General features: G+C 33.7%; 1 protein-coding gene and 1 long non-coding RNA gene across 2 annotated transcripts; one reads left to right on the top strand and one right to left on the bottom strand.

Moving 5' to 3' along the window:
• The first annotated feature begins 3,349 nt into the window (after nucleotides 1-3,349).
• On the top strand, nucleotides 3,350-4,436 carry LOC127899445 (uncharacterized). The gene is made up of 3 exons (XR_008051302.1): nucleotides 3,350-3,499; nucleotides 3,928-4,020; nucleotides 4,207-4,436. It is a non-coding gene; the product is annotated as an uncharacterized LOC127899445 (long non-coding RNA).
• An 18,163-nt stretch (nucleotides 4,437-22,599) lies between these two features.
• LOC102613992 (uncharacterized) lies at nucleotides 22,600-23,427 on the bottom strand. The gene is made up of 2 exons (XM_006487110.4): nucleotides 23,273-23,427; nucleotides 22,600-23,092 (listed from the first exon to the last, which is right to left on the bottom strand). Exons 1-2 carry the CDS (start codon nucleotides 23,315-23,317, stop codon nucleotides 22,784-22,786), a joined length of 354 nt encoding a protein of 117 aa, XP_006487173.2. The 5' UTR covers nucleotides 23,318-23,427; the 3' UTR covers nucleotides 22,600-22,783.

The following is a 23,427-nucleotide window of genomic DNA, read 5'->3' as shown; positions in this document are numbered from 1 at the left end:
GCAAACTCTGATGAGGCATGGACTCTTAAAAGGTACCAAAACCTGTAAATTAAATTTCTGTAAGCATTGTGTAGTATGCAAGAAAATAAGGGTCAAGTTTGGTACAACTAATCACGATACTCGTGAGATCCTTGAATATGTTCATAGTGATGTATGGGGACCAACCAAGACTGCATCAATTGGTGGAAGCCATTATTTTGTTACATTTATTGATGATTTCTCTAGACGTGTGTGGGTGTACACCATGCGAGCAAAGGATGAGGTTCTAGAGATTTTCATGAAATGGAAGAAATTGGTGGAGACTCAAACTAGTAGAAAGATCAAAGTATTACGATCTGATAATGGGGGTGAATATACTTCTGATCCATTCTTACAAGTATGCCAGAACGAGGGTATTAAAAGACATTTCACGGTAAGACATACTCCGCAACAGAACGGTGTGGCTGAACGTATGAATCGTACTTTACTGGAGAAGGTACGGTGTATGTTATCTAATGCTAGTTTAGATAAAAAGTTTTGGGCTGAAGTTGTGAGCTACGCAAGTCACTTGGTAAACCGGCTGCCTTCTGCTGCAATTGGAGGTAAAACTCCTATGGAAATGTGGTCTGGAAAGTATGCACAAGACTATGATTCCCTTCGTGTATTCGGGTGTCCAGCTTATTATCATGTCAAAGATGGTAAACTGGATTCTCGTGCTAGAAAAGCTATCTTTGTGGGATTCAAAGGTAGAGTGAAGGGCTTCAAGCTTTGGGATCTCGAAGATAAAAGGTTTGTGTGTAGCAGAGATGTCGCATTTAATGAAGCTTCAATGATGAAAGCTTCAAGTTCTCAGCAGGTGGAGAACAAGACCAAAGAGGTATTGCAGCGGGTGGAGTTTGATGCAACTCCATATGTACCCGTTAGTTCTACATCAAAGAAGGGTTCAACTATGAAGGTGACACCAAGAGTTGAAGAAGAGGTTGTTTCTTCTGATGTCCCACAAAATGAAGAAACAATTGATGATGTAGATAATGATGATTTTATAGCAATAAGGAGGTAAGAAGAGAGATAAAGAAACTCGGATGGCTTACTAAAGATATGGTGGTAGCCTATGCACTTCCAGTTATTGATGATGACATCTCCAACACTTTCGGTGAAGCATTACGCAGCAGTGAAAGTGATCAGTGGAAGCTAGCCATGGAGGAAGAGATGAAATCTCTCCATCAAAACCAGACTTGGGACCTTGTAAAGTTACCAAAGGGGAAAATGGCTATTGGCAATAAATGGGTCTACACCAAAAAGCAAGGATCTCCTAATCAAACAACTCCTCGATACAAGGCAAGGCTCGTGGCAAAAGGTTTTGCTCAAAAGGCAGGTATTGACTACAATGAAGTTTTCTCTCCAGTTGTAAAACATACTTCCATTCGTATCCTACTTGCCTTAGTTGCAGAATATGAGTCAGAGTTGGCTCAATTGGATGTTAAGACGGCATTCTTACATGGAGATTTGGAGGAGGAAATTTATATGATTCAGCCTTGTGGTTTCGAAGTTGCTGGAAAGGAGAATCATGTGTGTAGGTTGATTAAATCTTTGTACGGACTGAAGCAATCGCCAAGGCAGTGGTATAAAAGATTTGATCAATTTATACAAGGGCAGAAATGCACCAGAAGTGAACACGATCATTGTGTTTACTTTAGAAGACTACCAGATGGAGCTTTCATCTATTTGTTACTCTATGTCGATGATATGCTTATAGCTTCGAAGAATAGAGACAAGATTGAAAGATTAAAGAAGCAGTTGGCTTCTGATTTCGAGATAAAAGACTTGGGTGATGCACAGAGAATACTTTGGATGGAGATTTGTAGAGACAAGAAGAATGGGAGTGTATGGTTGACTTAAAAGTCTTATTTGAAGAAAGTGTTAGAAAGATTCGGTATGGATGACAAAACTAAACCGGTATGTACACCTCTAGCTTCTCATTTCAAATTAAGCTCTTCTTCATGTCCTAGATCTCAAGAGGAGCGCGATTACATGGTTCGTGTTCCATATGCTAGTGCTGTGGGTAGTCTTATGTATGCTATGGTATGCACAAGGCCCGATATATCTCAAACAGTGAGCATCGTTAGTAGATACATGCACAATCCGGGTAAAAATCAATGGCTTGCGGTAAAGTGGATTCTCCGATATTTGTATGGGACAATTGATGTTGGGTTATTGTTCAAGAAGGATTGTGGTCAACAATGTGTTGGGTATTGTGATTCTGATTTCGTGGAGACCTTGACAAGCGAAGATCAACAACGGGCTACGTATTCACATTGGGTGGAGGTCCGGTTAGCTGGAGGTCGATTCTACAATTGACAATTGCTCTGTCTACTACGGAAGCAGAGTATATGGCAGCAACTTAAGCTGTAAAGGAAGCTATCTGGTTGAAAGGCTTGTTAGGTGACTTAGGAGTAATCCAGGAGAACATTGCGGTCCTTTGTGATAACCAAAGTGCGATATTTCTCGCGAAGAATCAAACATATCACGCTCGGACGAAGCACATAGATGTGAAATATCATTATATGAGGGAAATTATCGAGGGTGGTGATGTGTTATTGAAGAAGATCGATACCAAAGATAATCCATCAGATATGTTGACGAAGATAGTTTCTGGAGTTAAGTTTCAACATTGCTTGAAACTAATTCAAATCCTTCGATTGTGTTAAGTTATGTCCTTCGGGAATTTTGAACTACGGTTGGCTTGATCCCAAATTTTGGGTACGTAGGCAGTCACAGAGATGCAGCCACTTTCGGGATGATGATTGGTTGGTAGTCGGCTCAGATTTGGACAAATTTTCGCCGAAGTAGAGAATTGTTGAAAAGTCATGCATGTGGCAATTTTTCAAAGAGCTACCAAACATTTGAAGAAAAAATGGAAAGTTGGCAAATTTGTCAAATTTGCCAAATGGACACCATTGACATATTTGCATGGGTTAGGTGGAATAGTGTTTGGTTTAGGTGAAATAGTACTTGGGTCAGGTGGAATAGTACTAGCTTCAAGCCTATAAATAGAGAGCATTTCTTCATTTCAAAATAATCCCAAAATTGTTAAGCTTATAAGTTTCTAAGCTTTTGAGAGAAGTGAGAGAAGTGTGTCTGGGGAATTTATCTTTCCTGCAGAGTGTGAGAGTACTGGGTATATTTGGGTTTCTGGAAAGTGAGATTCGTTACTCAAATATTGTACTTTATTAATTGTTAAATAAACAATTATTCTTCCTTACCTCCGTGGATGTAGGTTTAATTACCGAACCACGTAAATTCTTGTGTCCTTTATTTTTCTGTAATTATTTGGTGCGCTTGATTCCGCATTCCGCGCACAACAAAGTTTGTGGTGCAAAGTGGGCATTTCTAGTTTATCAAATGCATTAAGAGTTTAGTGTATGAGCATAAGCATCCTTAGTGGGAAAAATACTTTCAGAAATTGGGTTTGGATCTGAAACCAATTGTTGATTGCTATACCAGTGGCTATGGAACACGGGTCAGTCTTGCACCTTGTAATATCTGCTCAAGTTATCTGTGAATTACATTTCCTAGCTCTTGTCTAACCAATACCGATACTAAATCAGTATGGCTATCTCCTCAAGAACTGCCTTTAAGTTGCAGTAATTTATAGCATATATAATCGCTTGGGTACATGAATATAGAAGAACATATTGAAGTTATATTTTAGATTGTCTATAAACCTGGATGCCACTGCATTTAAATATTAGTCATTTTTCTCTTAGATATCTGCTTCCCCTGTAATTCGAAGCAAAGAAATTTGTTTCTTGATGGTGGACTGCACAGTTAGTGAATATGGAGGAAATGAAATGAAAGTAGACCTAGTCCACTGCCTGTAAAATTGCCCACTGCCTGTGAAATTGGTATATGTGATTGATTTGCAATTGGATTTTATATTGCTTGCAGCTTGAGTTAAAATGTGCAGCTGAATTATATTATCTCGTGCCTGCTCATCAATATGTGCTTTGGGTTGTTGTTGATGTGCAGTCATTTTATGAGGTACGTTCCTGATTTTCTTATGCCCCCAAGTTTGTGGAAATGGGAATAAAATTTGTTCAACAAAAATGTACGATTCTTGAGATACGAAGTAAAAGATTATTATATCAAATCTTTTGATAGTCTTTTGCATTAGAAATATATTGAACCTGGGAATCTTCAGGAAATGAAATATTTCTCTTGCTGCAGGACTACGAAATCTTAATAGGCTATATCTGCAAGGCTTACAAAGGCAATGTCGTGCCCAAGGCTTGCGGCAACCTTTTCCTTATCACCAACCACTATGCGGTCAAACAAGAGCCTATCTTTCTAGCTAGCTATAATAAGGAGATAAAAACATTACCCACGAGAATTAAATCAGCCATAACAATGTGGATACACGAGATGAGCATGGTAGCTTCGTTGTAGATGCCTCGTACTTTCATGGTTATATATTTGGGAATTGTTGAAAAATAAATATTATGTTGTCGAAAAATTTAAAATTTGTTAATTTTACACATATTTTACAAAGAATTATATATTTTTTTAATTTAAACAAAAAAAGAATTGATGTAAAAATTCTTAAGTCTTTTGTATTTAATATTTTTTGAAGTACTAATATATTATAGATTTTTTAAATATATAATTTAAATTAATCATTAAAGAGATTAATACAGTATAGTGCTACACCAAATATAAAATAATTATAAATTAATACAGTACAGTGTAGCACCAAACATTGTAATATTTTTATAAAATAGTGCTAATGCAATACAATATAATACAATACACCTACGTTAAAATAATGCAATATAATATAATACAATATAATGTGTCAAATGCACCATTAGGATATTTTTGGTGCATCACATTATGGGGTATTAAAATATTATTCACATTAAATTAATACTAGTGCTAATTTGGAAGAATATAGGAATGGGTTAAAGGGGCTGTGTTAATAATAATAATAAATAAATAAATAAATATAACTTTTTAATTTAATATAATATTATATAATTTTTTATTTTTTTATTCTAATTATTAATATAAATTAATAAATATATAATTTATTATTCAATAATATTATATTATATATGTTTTATTTTAATTTATTAATAATTTTATCATTAATATAAATAATAATAAATATTTAAATATGAATAATATTAATTTAAAATTAATAATAATATAAAATATTAATACAAATTAAATATATTAATATAATATAATATATAATTTAAATTAATTACAAAAATTAATACAGTACAGTGTAGCACTAAACATTCTACAATATTGTATTATAACAATGCTAATGCAATCAACATAATACAATACACTAGTATTAAAATAATGTAATATAGTATAATACAATATAATGTGCCAAACGCACCCTTAGTTTATATTTATGCACCATTTTGGGTGAAAAAAAAAATGTCTCTAGCTATGTTCAGTAAAGAGAAAAAGAAAAGAAAAATGGATAAATTTGGACTTGCCTAAAATTGTCGAAATCCTATGAGTGACTGAAAAATCTTGAATTTTTATACCCTAGTTTAGTTTCATAATTCTTATTCCAAGTATAGCAAGCATATACTGCATTATGGTTTGTGATGAAGAATAAGAATGTATACTATGATATGTTTCTTAATTAATTAAGAATTTTTAATTTCCTTTCTAATTTAAAATTTTGTTTCCTTTTCAATTTAGAATTTTGTTTTTCCTTAGTGATTTAGGATGTTTACTTCTACTATAAATAGCTTCCTCTTGTAGCCTTTGAAGGCATGTTCGATTTCAATAATATTTTCAATTTTTAAATCTTTATGTGAGTGTTTGAGTTCAGTTAATTATTGGTATTCTGAGGAATCAACGAGTCTTAACCCCTAAATTCATGGCATTCTTTTGAATCAATGTGAATTTAGTTATTCTTTTATTCTGGCATTCTCTAGAATCAACGAAATATTTTGAATATTAAACTTCTGCTGCATCAACTTGGTATCAGAGCTAAAATCTAGTATCACCACTCTAACCCCATCCACCACCAAACCTTTCCTTTTTCTCTTTTCGATTTTTCCGTTTAGCTTAAAAAAAAAAAAGGCAAAAGCTTCAGCCCGTGGTCACCATCCAAGGCTGCCAGCTTTAGTTTTTCGTCACCGATCCAGACACAACTACCACCAAACCTTTCATTTTTCCCTTTTTGATTTTTCCGTTTAGCTTAAAAAAAAAAAAGCAAAAGCTTCAGCCCATGGTCACAGTCCAAGGCTGCCAGTTTTAGTTTTCCGTCACCGATCTAGACGCAACCACCACCAATCAGATCATAAATTGCCAACCATCAAACCCCAAGCATCCTCCACCGTCAATTAGCCACAAATCGCTGGAAAAAAAAAAAAAAGAAGCCAAAACTGCCGCAATCGCCGCCACCTATGTTCACCATTTTCCTGCGCGATTTGGCTAGAAGCAACACCATCAATCCATTCCTCTCCATCAGTTGAACCTTTCCCACCATTCATCACCGCCGATCGACGCTCCAACAGCTCGAAACCAAAGCCCTCAAGACCACCGACTTTATTTATAATTTCTGGCCAAAACAACACTTTCTCAGACAAACCACCACCATCACCACCATTATACTCACCAACCCAAAATCTTTCAGATCCACCCATCTTTGCTCGATTTCTGACCACCGTCATCGGAAATCTAAAAATTTTACTTAATTACAATTTCAGCCTAAAATTTATTTAATTTCAGTTTAGCCCCACCACATTTTTAAACCCGAATTTGGAAAATGCCTCCAAGAAAAGCTCGTGATGCTCATGCTGCAAATTGCAATCAAGATGATGTTTCTAAAGATGAAGCCATGGCTAGCATGACAGCCAGAATTGATCTGTTAGCTGCACAAATGGCACAAATGACAGAGTTACTTGACAAACGCCATTATACTCCAAAATGCGAAGACAAATCAAGTGAAAGTTTTGCTAACCCATTCTCAAGGCGTCGGCCTAGAACTGAGTCCACTAATGACGGAAAATGGGAATCTGGGTTGAGAATTGACATTCCCGAATTCCAAGGAAGTGGTCAACCTGAAGAATTATTGGGTTAGATTAATGTCATTGAGGAAGTTTTCGAATACAAGGAAGTTCTTGAAAATAAACTAGTTTTACTTACTACAACTCGATTTCGTGAAAGAGCAGTAGCTTGGCGGCAACAAACTAAACTCACAAGGATTAGGCAAGGAAAAAAAAGATTGATTCTTAGGAAAAGTTGAAGAAGCACTTGCGTGGAGCTTTCTTGCCTCATAATTACGCCAAACTGTTATACCAACAATGACATAATTTAAAGCAAGGTAATCGATCAATGGATTATTACACCACAGAATTCCATTGGTTGGTAGCATGCAATGACTTGATAGATACAGAAGAACAGCAGGTTTCCCGCTACATTGGAGGCTTACAATCTCAGTTTCAAGACCAATTAAATTTACTTGACCCATACTCTGTTTCAGAGGCACGCCAACAAGCCTTGCAGTTGGAGAAGCAATTTAGTCGACGTACTAATGACTCAAGCTTTCGAGGTGCTTGAAGTGTTGTTCATGATAATTCAAACCCGACTTCCCAATTCCATAATTTCACTTCTCTAAATCCTCTAAATAAAACTAGTAAACCTAGTAAAATCGGTCAAAGCACCAAAACCCAATCCTTGGGTTCAGGATTATGTTGTTTTAATTGTGGAGAAAATGGGCACTGAATGACAGAATATTAAAATGGAGGAAAATACGGTAAAGGCTTATTCGTAAGCCCAGAGGAAAGTGAAGACTACCAAGAGGAAGAAACTGAAGAGTTCGCTGAAGAGCCAACTTTTGATAATAGTGGTAGCGCTCAATCTATTGAAGAACATGGTGATAGCAGACCAATGTTGATCGTGAACCGCGCATTCTTCACTCCTAAAGGTCAAGACAAAGAAAAGTGGTTACGACAAAATAGTTTTTAGACTACTTGCACAATTGAGGGTAAAGTATGTCATATGGTTATAGACTCAGGTAGTTGCAAGAATGTCATTTCGGAAGAAGTAGTAACAAAGCTAAATTTAAAGACATAACCTCATCAAACTTCATACAAACTTATATGGCTGAAGAAAGGAAATCAAGTGACAGTATCGAAACATTGCTTAGTTTCCTTATCCATTGGTTCAATTTGTAAAGACAAAATTTGGTGTGATGTTGTGGCTATGGATGCTTGTCATCTGTTACTAGGTAGACCGAGGCAATATGATCGAAACATAGTGCATAATGGGGAGATAAACACCTACAGCTTTATGTTTAACAATACTAAGATCATTCTCCTACCTAACAAGGAGCTTACTCTCCAGCAAGACTTGGGTAATTATTTGTTAGGCAAAAAGTAGTTTATAGATGTTGTAGTAGAGAAAAAGAGAGTCTACATTTTATTAGGAAAGTAGAGTAACGATGATTCAAAGATTTTTGAAGTTGTGACACTTATACTAGAGGAATTTTAAGATTTGTTCCCTAATGAGCTACCACAGGGTTTACCACCTCTTCGGGATATACAACATCAAATTGATTTGGTACCAAGTTCTACATTACCAAATCGACCTCATTATCGTATGAGTCCTACAGAACATGAGGAATTAAGACGCCAAGTGGAAGAGTTACTAAAAAAGCTATTTATCTGTGAAAGTCTTAGTCTCTGTGCATTCCCTACTTTATTGACTCCAAAGAAATATAGTTCTTGGAGGATGTGCTTGAACAGTCGAGCTATCAATAAAATTACCGTTCGGTATCGTTTTCTAATCCCTCAATTACATGATTTGTTAGATCAACTCAGTAGAGCAGCAATTTTTACCAAACTTGATTTGAAAAGTGGCTATCATCTATTCGAATGCAGCTCGGAGATAAATGGAAAACAACCTTTAAAACTCACGAAGGGTTATACGAGTGGTTGGTAATGTCGTTTGGCTTATCCAATGCTCCGAGTACTTTTATGCAAGTTATGAATCAAGTTTTTCACCCTTTCATTAGAAAGTTTGTAGTTGTTTACTTCGATGATATACTTATATATAGCACCAGTCACGAGTTACATCTACAACATTTGAGAAAAGTGCTTTCAGCCTTAAGAGCAGCAGATTTATACACAGCAAGTGTATTTTCTTGACAGAGAAAGTATTATTTTTGGGATATGTGGTGTCGAAGGATGATATTTATGTTGACCAATCAAAAGTGGATGCTATTCGAGATTGGCCTCAACCAACTATTTTATCTACCACCAGAAGTTTCGATGGATTAGCCTCTTTTTATAAGCGATTCATTTCTCATTTCAATACTATTATGGCACCAATCATGGATTGCATGAAAGGAGGACAATTCTCTTGGACAGAGGCAGCTACTAAGACATTTAAGATTATCAAAGAAATGTTGATTACTGCCCCAGTACTTGCCCTACCAGATTTTTCGCTCACTTTTGAGGTACATTGTGATGCTTCCAAAATAAGCATTAGAGTTGTTCTTAGCCAACAGGGTAAGCCTATAGCTTATTTCAGTGAGAAGTTGAATAGATCAAAGGCATGCTACAGCATTTATGACGTGGAGTTTACGCAGTAGTCCAAGCGTTAAAACATTGGCAACATTATTTAATTCATAGAGACTTTGTTTTATACACTGACCATGCTGCGTTAAAGTATCTCAATAGTAAAGACAAGCTCTCTCACAGACATGCCACGTGGACAACATTCCTTCAACAGTTTATTTTTGTGGGGAAGCATACCTCTGGCGAATCCAACCGGGTAGCAAATGTACTTAGTCGACGAACTTATTTGCTAACACAAATGCATAATCAAGTTCTCGGATTTGACACATTTTGAGAGTTATATGCTTTTGATCCTTTCTTTGCTCCTATATTAGAAGACGTTGCTGCAGGGTTTTGCTCAGATTATCATTTACATGACGGATTTCTTTTCAAGAGTAATCAGTTATGTGTTCCTGACTCAAGTTTGAGATTGAAAATCATTGTAGAGTTACATAACGAAGGGAACATGGGTAGTGACAACACTCTAGCTCTAATAGCCAACACTTATTTTTGGCCTACTATGAGGCGTGATGTCTACACTTTGTCGAGACTTACCGCATTTGTCAGGTTTCCAAGGGCACAACAACTAATGCTGGGTTATATCTGCCGCTGCCGATTCCAACACAACCTTGGACTGACATTAGCATGGATTTTGTTTTGTGATTACCCTACACTCAGAGGGGTATGGATTCAATATTTGTTGTTGTTGATCGATTCTCAAAAATGGCTCACTTTATTGCTTGCAAGAGGACTACAGACACTTTGACTGTTGCTCGTCTATTCTTCATAGAAGTCTATAGATTGCATGGCTTACCGAGTTCTATAGTTTCTGACCAGGATACACAATTTCTTAGCCATTTTTGGAAGACATCATGGAAGTTGACTAACACTTGTCTGAATTTCAATAGTGCTTATCACCCTCAAACAGATGGTCAAACTGAAGTTGTCAACCGCTCTTTAGGAAACCATCTACGTAGTCTAGTTGGCGATAACCTGAAGACGTGGGATCAGAAGTTATATCAAGTCGAGTTTCCTTATAACCGTGCAGTTAAGCGTAGTACTGGTTTAAGCCCTTTTCAGGTGAATTACGGATATAATCTACGCTCTCATTGACTTGCTTCCAGTTCCAAATTTAGTTCGCCAAAGCAATAAGGCAGAAGACTTTATTGACTAGCTTAAGAAGATTCATGAAATTACGCAAGATGAAATGCAAGTTATGCAACCCAAGAGGGGGGTGAATTGGGATTTTAAATTTTATGCTAAACAATTCGCACAACAATTTAATTTATTGCCTTAATCAAATACAAAAACAATAAATTCAATATAGCACAATAATAAAAGAGTAAAGGAAGAGAAAACAAACACAATGATTTTTACGTAGTTCGGCAATCTCTGCCTACGTCCACGCCTCCAAGCCAACCAAGCTCGAGGATTTCACTATCCAAGCCTCCCAAGACTTCAAGTTCTTACAATTGACTTCAAAGGTGTCAATGAACCTTTACAATCAAGATATTATCTCTTCAATCTCTTCACCTCAAGTGTTTCTCACACTTGTACACTCATAATTTGATAATAAATGAAAATTACAATAAAAACTCTCTTCAAGAGTGGATATACAAATAATAGCACAATAATGATTCAATAAATGATGATTTGTGAAATTGAATCTCAATATATGTTATATGATGTTTTTTATTCTTGCATTAGTCTCTAAAATGAAGTTGGAGTTGAGATTTTATTGTTAAAACCCAAAAATTAGCCGTTCTAGGCAAATTCCCACAACCAAGTAGTTAGCTGCTTGATTTATCCGGTTAGCCGCCTAGAACAATGATGTTACTGTTAAATTTGAATTGCTACAGTAATATTGTTCACAAATTATATTTTCGCCCAAAACATTATGTAATTATACTATGGCCCAAAAAGTCATTAAACTTTGCAAAGAGGTCCAATTTTAGAATTTCTAAATAATACTTGACATTCCCAAAAATTTCTGAAATTATGATATGGCCCCAAATATAATGGTATTTTTCAAAAAGGTCCTCTTTCAAAATTTAGCACAATATCCATATTTTTCGAAGCTCTCAAAATCTTTCACTTTAGTCCAAAATTTGAAAATATGAGATTTTCCTCAGGCGGCTAGCTGCTAGCCCTCAGGTGGTTAGCCGCTCACTCTCTGTTCAATTTTGGATTCCAAATGTTTGGATTATATTCGAGTCCTCAAACTTTCATAAATTATAATATGACCTAAAACGTTTCAAATTTTGCAAATAAGTCCAACTCCAGAATTCAAAATAATACTTATTAAATTTAAAGATTTTAAAACCTTTCATTTTAGTCCAAATTACTCAAATCCACAAAATACTTTATCTTATAAATATAAAACCTTTTAGTTTATGAAAAGTGATTATTTAAATAAACTATTAAGCTTCTCAAATGCTAAATCATGCATAAATTAAATCATACCAGCTTTACAAGATTTGTTGCAATAATTTGTCCATTGAGCTCTAAACTTTATTCTTGATTTCTCTGTTGTCCGTTGAGTGTCTTAAAATTGATTTCACTTGATTCACTTGCATAAATATTATCCTTCAAAAACTAGTAAAAATGTGAAATACAATATTTATTAAATCACTTAAGACACATGTTTGTTATCATCAAAATTACGTTATGTATAGCCCTTTAGGCTAACACAAGAGTCTTTAAAGTAGACTACCGAAGGTTATAAAATTGTGGCAGACAAAAAGCGTCGAGCTTTATAATTTCAAGTGGGAGATCTTGTTTGGGCTGTCTTAACCAAAGATAGGTTCTCAGTTGGCGAGTACAACAAGCTTTCTGCTAGGAAAATTGGACCTTTAGAGATTATCGAGAAGATAAATCCTAATGCATACAAACTGAAGCTTCCTAGTGATATCCGCACAATAGATGTGTTCAATGTCAAGCATCTTATACCTTACAAAAGTGATCGTGATGAAGATGTTGTTGCTGATAATCTGAATTCGAGGACAAACTCTCTCTATCGTGGGGGGAATGATGCAGAATAAGAATTTATACTAGGATATGTTTCCTAATTAATTAAAGACTTTTAATTTCCTTTCCAATTTAGAATTTTGTTTACTTTTCAATTTAGAATTGTGTTTTCCCTTTGTGATTTAGGATAGTTATTGCTACTATAATAGCTTCTTCTTGTAGCCTTTGAAGGCATATTCGATTTCAATAATATTTTCAATTTTCAAATTTCTTTGTGAGTGTTTGAGTTCAATTAATTATCGGTATTATGCGGAATCAACGAGTCTTAACCCCTAAATTCACTGCATTCTTTTGAATCAACGTGAATTTAATTGTTCTTTTATTCCGACATTCTCTAGAATCAACGGAATATTTTGAACATTAAACTTCTGCTGCATCAGTTTGCCACCCTAATTTGTAAGCCTTTGTATTCCTTTGTGGATTTTCTATTATTCTTTCTTAATAATCCAACAACAAAGAAGGATCTCTATAACTTGAAAACAGACTGTGTAAGGAACTAATAGAAACAAAGTCAGCATTAATCTAAACAAAGATGTTTGTTTAGAGATTAAATTTTCTTTAAACCAGTAGCATTGAATTAAGTTTCGAGCAGATTAGGCTTATTGGGTGATTTGAGTGGCCAATAATAGATAAGGCACTGCATGCGTCTCCTTTTTTGTTTAAATACTCATTTACAGGTAAATTTTTGCTTGGAACTGTAACTATCAATGAACATTCATTATCTTTCCTTGGAAGGCGAAAGTTTCTTGGGACACAGCCCTTTTTTTTAATGAGGGAAAATTGACAAAAGTAACAAGATAATAACGAGAATCAATTCCAAAATACTGTAATAACAGTTGTTTATACATACTTAAATATTAAAAATAAATTTTGATTAGGCCAGGAGGGGAGCTCAGTGGGTGATCCCAATGACAATTAAAATTTGAAGGGTAGACCAAACCAAACGTACATTACATTTCATTGAAAGCAAGCTCTTGAAGTATAAAGCTAAGCCATTAACATTGACCAAATATCCTGTGACAGAACAAATCAATGGCTTTTGGCAAGAGAATGAAACCCAATATGTCAAGTCCCTCCCATTTCTTCCAGGTTATTCTTCACTCTTCCCTCGAAGACAATGTAAATTCTTACAACTTCTTTTCATTTCTCTGCATATGTTTTTTGGTTAATTTTAGAAGTTTCCACTTGTTAATTTGTTTGATTCTTTGTGGATTCATAAGTTGTTACCACTTTAGAACCAATGGTAATGATAGCAAAAGGATTCCCTTTAGCTATTGGTCTCTTCTCTCTTTTGTATTTGCAAGGCTTGCATGCATGTTCTTTTAAATCATTAAAAGATTACTACATGGTACTATTGATGACTGTTATGTGATTGATTGTTATATCTAGACTTTTAAAATTACTTTGCATGCCCAAGTTTGAATTCAAACTAAACTGCATCTTGGTTGCTGACTTGTATGATACTGCTGATTTGATTGTTTTAGCTAGACTTTTAAAATTTACTTTGCATGCCGAAGTTTGAATTCAATCTAAATGGCATCTTGGTTGCTGACTCATATGATAATGCTGAATGATTGTTTCTGTAATTTTTTTTTTAAATTATTAACTCACACACCCGTTAAAGTTCGAATTAAGACCTCATTCCTGGAAGGCTGCTCCTTACCACTGCCACTAGACTTTGGCTTCAAATTGTTTTTGTATTGCTGATGTAATGTTAATTGTATAAATGTAGAGCATTCCAAAAAACTTTGTGAAAAAGTTCGGACATGAACTTTCTAACGGTGCTACACCCATAGATCCTAATGTTTGTATTTCGAAAGTTCATTTGAGAAAAAACAGGACAAGTAATATTTGGTTTCATCATGGTTTGTATGACTTCATCATATCTTATTCAATCTCTGCCAGATACTTTGTGATCTTCAAGTATGTGAATAACACAACTTTTCATGTTCTCATATTTGATTTGACCGCTTGCGAGATTAATTACCATATGAGAGTGATGAATCAAAAAATGAAGAGCTGATGGTGGAGAAAAATGAATCAGATGATTATGATGAATTTGACTTGTGGGCTTCACTTGAAGAAATGGGAATGTGTATTGCAAGAAAAGAAAGAACTGTTACTAAAGAAGAAAGCAGGAGAGCAGTAAAAATTGCCGGATCATTGAGGCCAAAAATTCCTTCATTCATGGTTATCTTGCAATCAAGTGACATTACTCATAATGCTGCGGTGAGTTTGTTGTTTTTTTTTCCAATTAAATGTGATAACAAATATTAATTACTTTTGATATGCATTCATTTTCTTAATTAGTTGCAATTTTGTTTTTCATTTTATTTCATTTGTGCAGTATGTTCCGGGAAAATTCGCTAATGAATTTTTTAGTAGAGATGTCAAATCCATCAAAATTGAAGATGATAAGAAAAGAGAGCATACTCTGTTAAACAATTGGAGACGTAATGGGGGTTTTGCTCTATTATGGGCAAAACTTACTAGGAACAATAGTTTGCAGAAAGGAGATATTTGTATATTCGAGATTGTACCAAGGAATGGCTTTCTTTTGAAACTTTCAGTATATTCTGGATAAATAGAGTAGCAAATGCAAATCTTTAGTGATAGTAAATCTAACTGATTAAGCCACTAAAGCCTTAGCCTGGTGGTGGCTTGGTTATTGATCTCATAAAAGTCTCACGAGGACTCAAATCCACAAATGTGAGTTGGGATAAATATTTTTCTAAATATTTATGTGAATTTCTGAATTAGTCTGATAGAACTCTTAACTATATTGCAAATGAGTAAATCTATATTTTTAAATTCCCAAGAGACTTCAAAATGAATATTGGTAAAAAGTCATTATATGTTAATTCTAAAAGTAGGGGGGCACAATGCCACACACTAATACTAGTTAAATGGAGATGTCCAAAGAGTAAATTTATAGAAAATATTGAATATATATAAGGAAGAATGATTGAACTGTAATACCATGAGGTTTTATAATGTTAATTGATTATTATTTGACTTCTTTGATTGTTTTTTAAGGTTTCCGCGTCAAGTGGAGAATCAATTGGAAAGGAAAATTAAAATTTTCCAATGTGATGGGGGTGGTGAATTTAGTTCACAAATATTTATTGATCATCTGCAGATTTGCAGTATTACAAGACAAATTTCATGCCCTTACACACCACAGCAAAATGGAGTGGCAGAGAGAAAACATCGGCATATTTCAGAGACAGCATTGACATTAATGTTTCAAGCTCAAATAACTTTGACTCTTTGGGTTGAAGCATTTATGATAGCCACATATCTAATTAATCTCATGCCTCTCTCTACTGTTTCTATGAAATCTCCTTATGAAAAGCTTTTCAAAAAGGCTCCTGATTACAAGCAATTAAGAATTTTTGGATGCAAGTGTTTCCCTTACTTAAGGGATTACAATAAAAATAAATTTGACAAAAAATCTCTTCCATGCATTTTCCTTGGATACAGCCCTATACACAAGCGCTATCGTTGTTTGGATCCGAACACCAAACGTGTCTATATATCTAGACATGTGAAATTTGATGAAAGAGTATTTCCTTTTGCTGAATTATCCCCTTTAATGAATTTGCAGGAAAAACTTAACAATGAAGAATATCCTAGCAGTGAAGAAAACAATTTGATGCAAGACAATTTGATGCCATCAAATTCTTCATCTTTACTTCCACAATGTTGCTTAGAGTCATGTGAAAGGCCTACAATTGTTGAAAACATGGACATTTCAGAAGTTGTGATGATGCCAAACTTACCATCTGGAACTGAAAAAGACAACTCTAAAGGCAATAACAGCTCTGAGGATACTGGAGAAAATGTCTCCAACACTAGCAAAGAAATTGTAATACATCTAGTAGCCAAGCCAACTCAACCCCAAAATTTGATTGAAATTACCAACCATGACTTCCCTGATATATCTAATCGACTTTCCATTGAATTACCAATTCAACCTGTGAATTCATTACCCCAAACAAAAGCCACCACAAACAATCAGCATGTGACCTCAACCGAAACAATTAAAAATACACACCCAATGGTCACCCGTCATAAGTTAAAAAATAACCCCAGTTTAGCATTGCAAACATCTATTACTACTGAGCCAAAAACATTGAAAAGTGCACTCAAATATCCTCAATGGGTTATTGCAATGAATGAAGAACTTCAAGCCTTAAATCAAAATAACACATGGACTCTTGTTCCTAGGCCAAAAAATGCAAATATTATTGGGTCCAAGAGCGTGTATCGAATTAAGTACACAGATATGGGAGCCATTGAAAGATTCAAAGTATGGCTGATAGCAAAAGGGTTTGCACAAGTTCCTGGAATTGACTATGAAGAAACCTTTAGTCCAGTCATTAAGCACACAACAATTAGACTTGTCTTAGCCCTTGCCGTGAATCTCAACTGGTTAATAAAACAACTTGACGTGAGAAATGAATTTCTTCATGGCCATTTAAATGAAACAATGTACATGGAGCAGCCACCAGGTTTTATCAATCCTAAACTACCATCACATGTGTGCAAATTGAACAAATCACTCTACGGGCTTAAACAAGCCCCGCGAGCATGGTTTGATTGCTTGCGTCGTGCACTTCTTAATCTTGGCTTCCAAAATAGCAAGGCTGATACTTCCCTTTTTATACTGCATTTTGAATCTAATATTGTTTTATTATTGCTTTATGTTGATGATGTGATAATAACGGGCAATAATAGCAAAAAAATTCAACACTTCATTCATACTCTTAGTTCTCAATTTGCCTTAAAAGATCTTGGCTCATTAAACTATTTCTTAGGTATTGAAATCAAGAAATTTAAACAAGGTATCTTTCTTTCGCATGCCAAATACGCAAAGGATTTACTTGACAAAACAAAGATGCAAGATAGTACAGTTGTTGCCACACCAATGGCTGTGAAAGAGGTACCAAGATTTAATGATCCACAACCTGTCAATGCGACTGAGTATCGACAAATAGTGGGAAGCTTTCAATACCTCACTTTTACCAGACCAGATATCAAACATGCAGTCAACAAAGTGTGTCAAAAATTCCAACAACCAACGAAGGCTAATCTTCAAGCTGTCAAACGGATATTGCGGTACCTCAAAGGGACACTTAACTTTGGACTTCGCTATTTGAAACAAAGTTCCTTGACACTTTATGGGTTCTCATATTCAGATCGGGCGAGTTGCCCTTTAACTCGACGAAGTACTAGTGGCTTCTGCATTTACCTTGGATCAAATTGTATCTCATGGAGTTCAAAAAAGCAAACCACTGTTGCTCGTTCCAGTGTAGAAGCTGAATGTCGTTGCATGGCATCTACGGTAGTCGAACTCACTTGGCTTACGTACATATTCAAAGAGATTAGCATAAACCTGATAAAGCCTCCAGTTCTTATATGTGACAATATCAGCTCCCTCCATATGTCAAAAAATCTTATTTTCCATACACGGACCAAGCACATTGAGCTTGATTATCACATTGTTCGTGAAAAAGTAACAAGTGGATTACTTAACACAAGATATATTCCATCATTACAGCAAACGGCAGATTTATTCACTAAACCATTGTCCAAAGCATTGTTCTCAAAATTTCGGCACAAACTTGGAATACACCCCATGGCAATTCCTACTTTGAAGGGGGCTGATAAGAATCAATTTCAAATCAACCACAATCAAGACAATGGTAGCAAGGCAATCATGAACTCTACAAAAGGAAGGAATAAATTTTCCAGCTAAAGGCTTACCAAGTTCAAGACTTGACAACAACGACTAGTATTAGTTCTAGCCTAAACTTTCTCAAATCACAATCTTTGTGGATATAATAGGAAAACTCTCCTATGTCAAGCCATAACATAGTCTTAAAATACATCCTTATCTTTGTATAAATTGTATAGGATCATATAAAGAAAAAGTGTGAAAAAAAAATAATATTTTTCTTTAGCTATTTAATCTGTATCAAATTATCTTTTATTCCCCAGTATGCCATTATATCCCAACATATCATCTAATATTTGTTCCTGCTGCCTAAGAGTAAAGATCCTGAAGAGTATATGTAATTTGTAAAATTGTAATGATTGATAATCTGAGTAATGCAGTTGTGATGCCTAATCTTGCTATTGGTTCCTAATATACCCTAATAAATAAATTGTGATTTTTATTTAATTGACTTGTTCTTTGCATCTTGGTAACCAAGTGATCATAGCATTACTAATCTCTATTTTTCTTTTTTCTTTTTTACTTTTTTCTGTTTTAATTAATTTCTTCAATTTCTGAAGAGTTTTCTTTCAAATGAGTATCAGAATAACAACAAACCAAAGTTTTTAAGAAATACTATCAATTGCTCAAATACGTATTGGTAATGGGAATCAATACAAGCAACCCAATACCATCTAGAGATGGCCAACGGGCCCAATGACACGTGCCACGGCACAAGCACAACATATGTTCGTATAGCACGGCATGGCACGAGTACGTTTCGGCATGGCACGTGACACGGCAAGGCACGGCACATATGTGGGCTTGGCTAGGCTTAGAATTTTAGGCACGTGGGCCTTAAAAGCATGGGAAGATTAGAGATGGGTTAAAGCACTGCACAAGAAAAGGCCTGCAATATAAGCACATTTCATTTTTTAATGAAAGTAAACTTAAAATTTTATGATTTTTCAAATAACTTGAAATCGAATCTTTTAATATATTTTATTACTGCAATTTTTCTAAATTCATTAAATTCTTAGTTAAAAAAATACTATAATTGATTTATGTTTATAATTTATTAATAAATAATTGGTGTCATGATTTTAATAAATAATATTATAAATATTATGATTTATAAATACGTATTAATATTATTATGAACTATAGTTTATGACCTATGTAAGTCCGAGTTAACAATTAAGTTAACCCTTAAGAAAAGAAAAAAGTATTATTGTTGTTGTTGTTGTTAAGTATTAAAAAAGAATTCTAATACAAAATGTTCAAACTTAATAATTAATATTACATTCTCTTATTATTATTAGTTTATTATTATTGAATATAGACTTCAGTTTTGAATTTTTGATTTTATCAAATTTGAATAAAAGCACATGGACTCAAAAAAGTACAAAAACTTGAAAAAAAAAATACACTAACAACTTGGCATCTACTCTTAAAAAATAAAAAAATAAAAGAAAAAAATTTATGGGGCTTTTTTTTTTCTTAGAGACGGCACGGCACGAGTGGGCATGGTACGTATGCTAGGCTAGGCATAAACAAAAAAAAAATTTAAGCACAACACGACACGGATGAAACACATACTGAGTACAGCACGGCACGAGCACGAACACACATGGACCTTCCTTTGATGCCGCCTCATCCCATTGGCCATCTCTAATACCATCCATCCATAGCTAGCATGGAGAGATGACAAATTTTCAGAGTTTGGGTATGGCAATACATATTTGATATCACTTAATTAGTCATTTATTATAAATCACCATAATCCACCCATTGCTGATTTGAATTGTGCTGATTTTTTTATAATCATTGTCACGTGTGTATTTGTAACACGCACAAATAAGATTTTATCTCATATATATCATCGTCGAACAACTATTAATCACAAATTTTATACAAAAACCACTATAAAAATTAGATCAACACTGAATGAACTAAAGATCAGAAAAGATTTTTTGGTAGATAATTTTATTGTTTTAGTTTTATTTATTTATTGATGGCTTTCCTTGCTCCATAACAACTATAATTCTGCATTTATAGAAAACATAATTCTCAAATATTGTTGCAAGTTTGGACTATATTGCCAAAAGTTGAGTAACAATTTGTGAAAAATGGTGAAAATTTTTTGCTTCTATTAGAAATTAAGAGTAACAATTTGTTGGTGATGCCAACTAATTGAATTGATAAATTTTTTTTGCTGAAAATAAGACGGTTGAGGCTTGAACTTCACTCACATGAATGGAGAAAAATAATTAAAAAAAATAGTAATAGTAGTAGTAATAATAATAATAATAATAATAATAATAATAATAATAATAATAATAATAATAAGTCTTTAAACGAAAATTTCAGATTTTACAACGTTCATTAACATCTTGGAAAATACTTTAGTGCTCTTAAAACATTACTCCTTTTGACTCACTTCTTATGTATATATTTTAATCAATCACTAACGATAAGGATACACCCATTATAAAGAACCAATTAAAAAGGAGCAATGCTCGGCGTGAGTCACATTCCCCACCCCCGAGTCCCCGGCCTTTTTTTTTTTTAAATAATTACACTAACTAATGGGATAGTTTATGAAAAGACCCTTATTGTTTACCTAAAATCCAAATAGATTGGTAGTTTGGACAATCAATTAATTAAATCTTCCATGAGTCTATGACTATAATTTTCTTTTGTCACTTAGGTTTCTTAAATATCTTTAACCATTAAGATTTTCTCAACTAAAGATTAACTTAAGTATACCACATTACCCTCAAAAGCGTTGGAATTAAGTGACCAGAGGAAAAGTATTGCGCTTCGTTTAATTGTGAAATTAGGGCATGTTTGGTTGTTGTATTATAACTCCTCATTGCATTAGCTTTATACAAGCCCATGTTTGGTAAGTTAAAAGCTACAGAAACACTACATTATGGGCCAATCTAATGCTGTGGCAAACTGCTGCTTGCTCTTTCCTTTTTTTTTTTTTTTTTGGTTTCCTTTTCGTTTCCAACTTTCTATTTACTTTTGCTAACTTTTGCTTTTACTTTAATTTTATAATAATAATAATAATAATAATAATAATAATAATAATAAAAAATATTATTTTTTTAATTTAATATTATATTATTTAATATTTTTATTTTTTTACATTATGATTATTAATATAAATAAATGATTTATTGTTCAATAATATTATATTCTATTTTTTATTTTTACATTTTAATTTATTAATAAATTTACAATTTATTATGACTGATAATAAATATTTTAATATGAATAATATTAATTTAAAATTAATAATAATATAAATATTAATACAATTTAAATATATTAATATAATATAATATTTAATTTAAATTAATCAAAAAAATTATTACAGTACAGTGTAGTACCAAACATTATACAGTATTATTATAATACAATGCTAATGCAATACAACATAATACAATACACCAATATTAAAATAATGCAATACAGCATAGTACGATACGTGTAACAAACACACCCTTAATGATTAATTTGAATTTCATACGAACAATAAGGAGTCAACTGTAAATTATTATTGATGCGGTGTGATTACACATACTAAGTAAAAATATCTTCAGCCTAACATAAATTCTGGTAAGCCCACGAGATGTTGATCCGAAAATCTGAAACAAGCCCATGAACATGATGATTTTGGGCGTATGAAAATGACCACAAGTTTTTTAGGCTAAAAAAAAAAGAAGTAAAAAAGACACAAAGGACAAGAAAATTTTTTATCTTGTAGGGAATATTTTTATCCTCTATTTAATTTTTTTTATATTCTAATATTTTTTTTCACTTAACCAATACCAATTTTATTTTCTGTATTTCAAGCCTTGATTCTTACCTCACTTTATGTCCATATGTAAGTTATAAGTATACAGATGCAATTTTTTTTTTTTTTTTTGGGGAAATTCACTTTATGTCCATATTTAATCCATGATTCTAGAGATTTGTTTAACATAATTATAGGAATATATGTATTTTTTTTTAATTATAGGGCTATTTGTAACAACCCAACAAAGGAAATGAATTAAAAAATATATCCCTATAATTATGTTAATATTATAGGGCATGCAAATAAAACAAGTCAACATTTTTTAATTAAAAAAAAAAGTCTGAATAACTAGGTGATCCTTGTATCGAACGGAGGTGATTTCAGAAGTATATTCACAGTCAACAGAACTATTCCGGAAGCCAAAAAATTAAAAAATAAAACAAACTAACTAATTTTGTTAAGCACAAGGACCTGAATGACTGTACTTAAAGATTTTATTCACGATTAACCAACCTTAGTAGCTTACAGCATTAATTTCTACAGAGTTTCACTATCTTGCATCTTTGACTGAACATTGGGCACAGTACTTCATGTATATTGAAGAACAAATTAATTAAGCCAGCTAATTTTTGAATACGATAGCCCTCTTTTTTATGCTTTCTAGTTATGTAATTGATTTGAATTTTCTTTCGCTTTCTGAGTATATGCAGAAGGAAATTTCGGCTCTGTCTTCAAGGACTTATCTTCCTGATGCTTCTGCTTCTCTGTCTCCGGCTCCGAACGGCGGTGATAGATAATACTAACAGAACTAGACTTACGATCAAAATCCTTAACAAAATGATCCATTTTGACCATCCTTTCATCAGCTTGAGGAAAAAGGTCCTTCAGTGCCTTTGGCATCGGTTTGTCTTTCATGATGCCCTTCCAGTAGTCCCCTGGTTCCTTTCTTGCATAGCCGAGGCTAGCAAACTGCGTATTACAAAGAGAAGAAGAAGAAGAAGAAAAAAAAAAAGCTTAATGATTTAGAAAATTTCATAAAGTTGAATGATGTTTGTTACTGATAAGTGCTTAATGAAGAAACAACAAAGTAGTGAAAGTTTACATAAGGTTGTTTGATGTTGTTAAGATGTATATAAAATTAATGCTTACCAAAAGAAGAGAGATGATAATGGAAGAAGCAAAGATGGACTTCATGTCTCTGCTAATTTTTACAGAAATTTTTATTTTGCTAGCTACTTTCTCTTAATTTTTTTTCATTGTGCTATTCAAACACGGACACTTTCCATTTATAGAGCCAAGTACGA

The sequence above is a fragment of the Citrus sinensis genome, chromosome 8 (genome assembly GCF_022201045.2).
Source record: "Citrus sinensis cultivar Valencia sweet orange chromosome 8, DVS_A1.0, whole genome shotgun sequence".
In the NCBI taxonomy this organism is placed as follows: Eukaryota; Viridiplantae; Streptophyta; class Magnoliopsida; order Sapindales; family Rutaceae; genus Citrus; species Citrus sinensis.
The sequence above is the reverse complement of the archived record's forward strand: the minus strand, read 5'-3'. Positions and strand labels throughout refer to the sequence as shown.

Bases quoted from the DNA above. Each gene is read 5' to 3' on its own strand.
- LOC102613992 (XM_006487110.4), bottom strand. From the start codon at position 23,317: ATGAAGTCCATCTTTGCTTCTTCCATTATCATCTCTCTTCTTTTG. The intron at 23,093-23,272 runs GTAAGCATTAAT...TGTAATACGCAG, and splicing joins TTATCATCTCTCTTCTTTTG to TTTGCTAGCCTCGGCTATGC.